The sequence below is a fragment of the Anopheles aquasalis genome, chromosome Y, assembly GCF_943734665.1.
Source record: "Anopheles aquasalis chromosome Y, idAnoAquaMG_Q_19, whole genome shotgun sequence".
Classification (NCBI taxonomy): Eukaryota; Metazoa; Arthropoda; class Insecta; order Diptera; family Culicidae; genus Anopheles; species Anopheles aquasalis.
The window spans coordinates 4,929,191-4,937,996 of NC_064879.1; the positions used below are offsets into that span (position 1 = coordinate 4,929,191).

The 8,806-nt window shown below is 48.5% G+C and overlaps 1 protein-coding gene across 4 annotated transcripts; it reads right to left on the reverse strand.

The window, feature by feature from the left end:
- On the reverse strand, positions 1-4,193 carry LOC126579908 (uncharacterized). 4 transcript variants are annotated; one of them, XM_050243629.1, is made up of 5 exons: positions 4,164-4,193; positions 2,505-2,666; positions 2,163-2,418; positions 232-388; positions 1-155 (listed from the first exon to the last, which is right to left on the reverse strand). In XM_050243629.1, exons 2-5 carry the CDS (start codon positions 2,649-2,651, stop codon positions 50-52), a joined length of 666 nt encoding a protein of 221 aa, XP_050099586.1. In that variant the 5' UTR covers positions 2,652-2,666; positions 4,164-4,193; the 3' UTR covers positions 1-49. The 4 variants fall into 4 exon arrangements, with proteins under 4 accessions (XP_050099586.1, XP_050099587.1, XP_050099584.1 ...); XM_050243630.1 differs by having other exon boundaries at positions 2,199-2,418; positions 4,013-4,180; XM_050243627.1 differs by having other exon boundaries at positions 4,013-4,180.
- Positions 4,194-8,806: the final 4,613 nt, after the last annotated feature.

The window sequence follows — 8,806 nt, forward strand, 5'->3', positions numbered from 1 at the left end:
TCTCGCTCACTTCTTTTATTCATTCGCAATCGGTGAACCAACCAACAAGCTAGCGGTGGTAGTAGGCTACCGGTGGGTCGCCCACGCCCGTACAGTTGCCCTGCTGGATCGGGAACATCTGCTCCAGGTCGATGTCGTAGCGCGGTAGCTTCTCGCTGGCGAACGCAGGAAAACAAAAGGGAAATAAAGTGGTGAGCGCCGTGCCACCGGCAAGAAGGTGCATTATCTTACCGGAGGAAGCTTTTGACGTTGGTCGGGAGGGTCGGCTCACGGGCTAGCATCAGCGCGGACAGGTACTTTTGCGATTTGGTCTTCTCGGCGCAGTGCATCAGCAGCGCCCAGGCCCGGTAGTCCGTGTCGATCACGTAGGTGTTGTAGATTTCCTCGTCTAGCAGAGAGAGAGAGAGAGAGAGAGGGAAGGAAATGCGACAGGTAAGTGAGAAGAAGATGCATCGTGGGGGCCTAGGCGGAAGGGGGCCATCTACAGGATGTACCATAAAAAAATGAGAATGTTTTCGTTGCTCTGTGTTGGAGTTTTTGGTTTTTTTCAAACACCAGCATGGCATTAAGGGGGGACTTCGGTATTTAATTTTTATTTGTGACACATGTTTTTAACATTTTTCCCTGAAAGCTAATCCTTTCAAGATTATTGTGTAAAAGTTTTGGATCAATCGAGGAAAAACTGACAAAGATACAGATTTTTGAAAATCCGCGTTTCATACAAGGCTCCATGCAGCTCTCGCTACTTTGAAGAGCGTTTTCCAAAACCAACGTTTTCAAATTCGGTACTCATCGTACCGTAAAAACTACTACACCGATCGATTTGAAATTTTTAACGCATAATCTTCACACTTTTTGCCAGGTAACCCCGTCAAGAGATTATTAAAATTGTTTATACTTTTTTTAAAACAATTCTGTAAAGCTCGTTTTTTTTTTTGGCAGAATCGCAAAAAGCATCACATTTTCAACTTCAAAAATCTGCCAAAAATCGAAAAATTGGAATATCAACAAAAACGTTCTGGGGTTACCTAGATAAACTTACAACATTTCTAACGCATATCGATTTGTATGTTTCAGACGATCCGTCATGTCGCTACGATGGACACCGTAAAAAGTAACTTTTCGTCGACACGCCTACCAAAATTTGATGCCATGGAATAGTTTGCCAATGAATGTTGCTCAAAACTATACCAAATATTCTTCAAAAGTAGTAGATTAATATGCCATTTATTTGCATCAATCAAGTTGAATGGTTACGTCACAAAAAATCGTCGAAAAAGGGCCTTTTTTTGGCCCGAAAATACCGAAGTCCTCCCTTAAGGGGGTATTGGTGTATTCGTGAGACTCATATCTATCAAATGATGTATAAAAAGTACTCGTGCAAAAGTTGTTTGATCTGAAAAATGTACTCAAACGCAACAGTGTCCATGACGATGTCGTGTTCACTCTTTTCACGATTGATCCAGCAACGAATTCCTGCACGAATATGCTCATATCGCCCCTAAAGACTAAGGATGGTCCAATAAACATAAAATTCAAGTCCATTTTCGACATCCCCGCTGGAATAATGGGGAGCAGTTGTGTCTAATGGTTTGAAAATGCAACCAGTTTTCATAAAATCCCATATTAAAATGTGTATATCAATTTTTTGAACGAACACATTTTACCATCGATTAAAGCAAACTTTGACACCCCAGGAAGTGTTGAGTTTCAGCAAGATGGAGGCCACTGTCATACGTCTAAACGGACTCTCAAACATGGTTGAAGGAGAACATGGATTTTTTGGTCGAAAGATTTATGCCCTCCAAGTGGTCCTGAATCAAATCGTTTTGCGCTATTCAATATGGGCGTTTGTTCGGCCTAAGACCTGTGAATCGTCACCCAAACAGCTGGCTCGCTTGCAATCGTTTATCACCAAAGCCTGGTCCTCTAAGTTGGACACCTAATGTTACCGAAGGGTGTTCTCGAATTCGCCACCGCTTGGAGAAATTAATTCAAGAAAGCAGGCTGACAAATCCACTTATTTTGTTTGTTTTTGATGCACAATGAAATATAAAGCCAATTTAGATATTTTAAAAACAGTAGAAAACCTAAACAAAATGGCATAACACTTTGATAAAGGATTTTCTCACTTTTTTTATGGTACACCCTCGTACACTTACAGCTACTCTCGGCGTGCACCCAGTGGGCCGGCTGACCGTAGTTCGGGATGATCCAGGTAATGTTGCCCTGCTGGATGGTGGCGGCCGGATCGTCCAGGAACGCGTACGTAAAGTTCATCGTCACGTACCCGTCGGAGGTGGAGAACGAGCTGCGCATGCAGCCGTACTCCGGGAACGTTTCCGACGACGCAAAGTACTGGATGACGTACCACGAGCCCATCATCGCGTTCAGGTTAAAGTGACGCATCGCCCGCACCTACCGCAGCCGAATAGTCGTGACGTTCGGGATCAGTAAGACCTTCAGGACCTTTTCCTCCCCCCCCCCCCCCCCAATCTGCTTACCCGGGGGCAGCGTTCGGTTTGACGTTCGCGTCTGCGCGGTAGCTGCGCGTTTCCACCATCGATCAGCAGCAGCGCTACTAGCGCCAGCAGCACAAGCAATGCTTCCAGGCGGCCACCAGAGCCGCGCATCATCATCCTTCTCCTCATCGTCTGTTTCCGAACCTGTATGGCAGATCAAAGGGGGGGGCGGGGGGGATAATTGCAGGTTCTAAAGCGCGTACGGCACGCGCCTCTGTCCACGTCACGCCAGTGAAACGCTAGCTCAGCTTTCGCTCATCATCAACACACGCGCGCCCATTCCACTGATTGGTTCCGGTTTTTTTCAACTAATTTTTAGGGGCGCTCCTAACGCCAAGTGGATGTTTTGCCAACAGCAACAACAACACCAGCAACCTGGCACTAGCCTATTAAAAAATCAGCCGATCTGATTCGATCGCTGTATCCGGATCGGTCGTGAGGGAGCGTTTTTGATTTGATGCTGCTTGGTGTTTGTGTTTGATTGGCGAAAACAATCAACAAGGGACCGCTGCGCCATCGCTACTACCTGCATTCGAAAGCTAAAGCGTGGAACACCTTAAATTTGGCCGGGCACTCTTCTACTCACTGCAGTGCCCCTAGTGGTCGCTTTGCTACTCTGTTGGTGTCTTTTTAAAGGTTATAGTCTTCTCTTTTAGTGATAAAAAATTTGCCAAAATTGAACTATACCATCAAAAGTTATCGCGCGATGGAACACGAAGGGTGAAAAAACAAATCTGCACACTTACTATGAAATCTAAATTTGACTGGAGTAAAAACCCACGTCAAACTGCTTTTTGGCAAAAACCAGCAGACAAATTTGACTTCAGCAGCCATAGAGGGAATACGATAGTAAGGTTTAAGTTCATTTACGCAGATAAAATGGCCCGTAAACTGCTCATTTGGCAAGCGATGTGCAGTTGTGGTTTGAAAACGAATGTTTTCATCACGGTAGGCTCCATGAATGGCCGTTTGTGCGAAGAAGAATGCCTGGAAAAGATCATTCTACCTTTTATTAAGTCTCTCAAAGGTCCTGTTGAGTTTTGGCCCGACTTAGCAGGATGTCATTGGAATAGAAACAACAGCATTGATTTCATACCAACAATCTTCAATCCACCAAATTGCCCACAGTGTCGTCCAATACAATTATATTGGGTTATTATCAAGAAATACCCAAAGAAGACTAAAGAAACAATGCAAAATGATTAAAAATCCATCGGGAATATACAAATGGTGGGAAAAATGGCCAATGAGACTACTTCCACTAGTGTGCAGAAAATGATGTGTCGCATAAAACCAATAGTGCGTAAATTAGTACGCAACGTGACCCAATAATTTAATCGCAATTTTTTCATGGATAGCTAGATAAAATACCTACAAAATGACACCTTTACCATGTGTTTAGCTTATTTGTGGCCTGAGCTGTGTCCTGTTTTATGCGGCTAAATTTAATGTGTTCCATGCTTTACCTGCTGCTCGGCGCTGCTAGCTACCTGTCCGAAGCAGTGTGCTGGTGGCTTCAAATTGTGTGCTGGTGGCTTCAAATTGTGCAGCAGGCTGGCTGGCTGGCTGGCTGGCACGGAGACACACACACACGCGTACACTCGAAATGACAATGGCAGCACAGCTGCTGCTGGCACTTACCCCCCTTGGTGTCACGGCAGGCGTCGTACGACTGAGATGAAACGCAGAGAGAGAGAGAACAAAGCGTCAAATTGCGCGTAACCTAGAAGGAATCCCGGGTTCGGTTCCGTCACGCAAGATAAGAACTCGACTCGTTCTCGAGAAAAGGCACGAGGCATGCATCCGCCGCCGAACACAGCAGCATCAGCGAGCATGTACAGCTTCCAGCCAGCCATTATCAGTATTGCACCCCCCCCCCCCCCCCCCCGCCGAAGGGCAACGTGCTGAAAGCTAAGCATACAGCATCCTGTTTTGCACAGCAGCACCATATCTTGGCTTCTTCTCGGCTCCGGCATCTCCAGAAACGCGCACCGCTCTGAAAGCGAAATCGCTGGCCCACATTTATCACCCTTCGGCCCCCCCCCCCCCCCTCTCTCGCTCGCTCTGCTGCCCGTGGCTGGAGTTGGACCAGCGGATGCGCGCAAAAAGGAAGGATCCCGGCCGGAACCAGACACAAGCAGGGCTCCCCGCGATTGAGGTCGATCCGATTCGATGCCGGAGCGCTCCTAAAACCGAACGGGGGGTTCGGTTCGGCGGCGGATGTGCCTTTTCTGAGCGGCCCGGCAAACCGGCAAAGCCCGTTCCCGTGTTCCCGTTCGCGACCCGGATTTCTGCTTCGTTCGGCTGCTTCGGAGGGCCCCAAAAAAGGGCCGGCACGGGGGTCTTCGCACGGGCAGATGGTCCTATATGACCATATGGGCGCGACCTTCCAGCTTGCACCGGTCCGGATGTGTCACCAGCGTGGGGTTGGGTCAAAGTCAAGGCACGGGGCCTCGGACGCACCATGCAACGTGTCTCCGGCCCGGTCCCGCTTCCTACTTTCACGTGGCCCACGAGTCGACACCGGCGAGGCGAAGCCCTGATAGGGACCCATAATAGAGCCGTAAACAGAAACACGCCCCGGACCTTACGCCCGGTCCAAATCATCATCGTTATGGCGAGATAAAATAATAAAATGTCGTACGCCAGGCGCGGACAGCGAGACACGCTGGCTACGCGGGCAGCAGCACCACCAGCCGGCGTATGTGTGTGCTTGGAAGGGCCAAGTTCCCGGGCCATTTGGGGCAGCGCGCGCGCGCGCGCGCGCGGACAGAGAAAGCTAAAAGAAGTGACCTGGAGATTGGCGCCCGGCCGGGTGAGTAGAAGTGAGAATCGGCAAGCCAGCGCGGCGGGGCACAGAAATAGAAACGACCTAACGCGCGCAGCCGTAAACAACAAACGGAGGATGGCAAACCACACGGGGGGGGGGGGGGGGGGAACAGGGGCGAAATGGGGTAAAAGAAGAAGCGAGCGAGCGAAGACGCGGCGGACAGCGCGAACCAAGAAAAAGGAAACGAACGTAACGAATGTGGAGAAAATGAACGAACAAAAAAAAAAATAAAAAAGAAAGAGGTGTAAAAGAAAACGGAAAAAGGAAAAAGAAGGCGAAGATGAAGCAGACGGAGGGGCAGAGGTGGAGGGAAAAGAGGGAGAAAGGTGCGGTACGCGGTGGAAAAACAGCAGCACCGCAAAGGAGCAGCAGAAAGAGAAGAAAGCAGGTTGACCAAGGGGTGAGCCGGGACGTAGAGAGCGAGAGAGAGAGAGAGAGAGAGAGAGAGAGAGAGAGAGATGTGCGTGCGTGCGTGCGTGCGTGCGTGCGTGCATGTCCAAGAAAACATATCAGCACGGGCGACATATCGATCGTGAAAGTAGCGGAAAACGAAACGAAAACAAAGCGTAGAAACCAATAACCAACCCCGGGGGGGGGGGGGGGGGGGCAACGGTGGCAGCGGTGGCGGCGGTGAACAACAACGGAAATCGAAAAGAATGCGGGATAGCAAAGGCAAAGATAGATGATGATGATGATGATGATGATGAAGGGAAAAGGGAGCGAAAGAGGTGAATTAGCGAACACGCAGCGACGCAAGCGGTCAACGAAAGCAACGACGGGACCTAGCAGCAGCAGCAACAACAACAACAACAGGACGGAATGCGAAAATTACGGGAAAAAATTTGGGGGGGGGGGGGGAGGAAGAAGAAGTGACTGAAAGAGAAAGAGTGAAACAAAAAAAAAGGGTTAATCAAAGAACCAATAACAGTAACATTTATTTTTATTAATCATAATAATTATATTATTAATAATAACAATAATACCTCCGCCTTCCTCTCACCCCCCCCACAGGGGGCCGGATGTCAATATTATTGATCAATATTTTAGGTTACTCGAATTGAACCGTTCTGTGATTCTCCAGAACCGGGCAGAAAGGGGAAAGCGGAAACCCGAACGTGTGGGCCCGGTCATGGTCAGCACCCCGCTTCGCCTGGGGTTTTTCGGCGGTGGATCGTCCGAGACCCAGACTGATTGGACAATTTCTCTTTTCGGTGGAGGCTCGCGAGCACCGAGGAGAGGAGCTGGGCTGGGCTGGTCTGGAATGTACGAATGATCGCTGAGTGATCGGAGTGGTTGGTGCTGGGGCCACCGGTGTTGACACTGGCCACCGGTTGGCCATGGTTGGAATGCGGGTCATGAAGCCGCCGGGCAAACGACGAGCAACGGGCGGTGGCCAGCTGGTCAAAGTGAGTTGGTCGCTCGAGAGTTGAGAGTGATGCAGCGGCATTGCCGTCGCGCCGTTCTGCTTCTCACGCATCCCTGCAGTGGGAAAGTGGGGGGGGGGGGCGCATAAATGGTCAGATAAATAATCTCTCTCTCTACCCCCTCCGTTCCGCTCCACCCCCCACCGAGAACCCCAGAATTGTACCGGTAGTCTAGCTAAACGACGCACTGTGTGTGCCACCGTAGTTCCCGCCGCGGAAAGATAAACATTAGCATCAAACAACAGCACAGAATGTGACGCTAGGAAAGCCGCTGCCGCTGCATTACGCGGGATGCAGAGTGGATCAAGGGGGGGGGGGGGGGGGGTGGGAGAGGGACTTTCACGAGACGGGGCGGATGGGCACCCTTTTGTTTTGTCCCAGCAGCCACCCCCCCCCCCCCCCCTACGGCATGCCGAGTGCGTAAGCGCTGGGAAGCATTAATTACAAATCATAGCTGCAGCATAAGGTAAGGTAAGGCTGCTGCAAATGGGGGGAAACTTTGGGGTGAAAGTAGGGGTTGATGAGCGAAGGGGCGGCTTCCGCCTTGAAGCATCTGCTTCCACTGCCCGGAGAAGGAAGGAAGGGAACCCTTTTTTTTATTTTTTGGACCCCCCTGGGAGTGGACGAGGGAAGGCGCCGGGTGGCGTGCGAAATTCGCTAGCTCAATCGCCATTGTGAGCCAGCTACTACGAGGTAGGCCATTTTGGGGGAAGGGTGAGTGGGGGGGGGGGGGCGAAAGTGAATTTGAAGTGAACCGAACCGAACCGAACAATTGGCTGAGAAAGAGGGGGAGAGGGAAGGGAAGTGATGGAGGAGTGTGATCCGAATCGATTACCGTGGCGTAGGCTGATGAGCTGATGCGCTGGATGGGCGGGCAACGATTATCGGTTTCGCGTAATTTGGGGGTTCCGATGCGCTCGGAGCCGCATGCCAGCACGCCAACGCCAGGCGGCCAATGAACCGCGGCATCATTACGACCCACAAGCGGAAAAATCGATCAAACAATTTTAACTTTTTTCACTACCATTTTCCCGTGGTGACATCAGGGAGATCAGGCGCCCGATCCCCAGGCACCGGTACCGCAACGGGTATTATAGGTACCTGAGTTAGTTCTTGTGGTTCTATTAATAGATGGAGTCCTTTCTTTGGGGAAAGTATGATAAGTCGTATTTACATGTTTTTTTTTTAAGTACGACTAAAAAGCGTAAATCTATATATTTAAAACGCAATATGATGCTGCTGATAAAATTTACTACAAGATTTGTTTTCCTGAAAAGTCTATTTGGCGGGGGAATACAGGGTGAGTAAAAAAAAACTGCAACACAGTTAAGGGTATTTTCGGTATTTTCAGGCCAAAAACAAGCCCGTTTTTTACGATTTTTTGTGACGTAACCATTCAACTGTATTTTTTCAAATAAATGACATACAAATCTACAACTTTTGAAGAATATTTGGTATTATTTTGAGCAACATTCTTCGAAAAATTAGTCCGTACCATCAAATTTTGGTAGGCGTGTAGTCGCACAGGTACTTTTTACGGTGCTCATCGTAGCGACATGACGGGTCATCTGAAATTTACAAATCGATACTCGTTAGAAAGATTATAAGTTTATCTAGCTATTGCCGGAGAGTTTTGGTTGAATTTCCTATTTTTCGATTTTTGGCAGATTTTTGAAGTTGATAAAGTAATCACAATGATCAAACCGGGTTCGTCGCTTATGTTTTCAGGGCCAAGTCTTTTGATTCGCTCAAAAAACAGTGCCTATCGGAGCTGCGTGATGGGTCATCAGAAACATACAAATCAATATTATTTTGATAGATTATAAATTTATCCATGTAGTTCCGTCGATTTTTTGTTGAATTTCTCATTTTTCGATTTTTGGCAAATTTTTTAAGTTGAAAAAGTGATGCTTTTTGTCATTTTGCCTAAAAACACTATTTTCAAAGATTTGTTTTGGAAAAAGTATCAACAATTTTAATGAAAACGCGATGATGCTACTTGGCAAAAAGTGTACAGATTATGTGTTAAA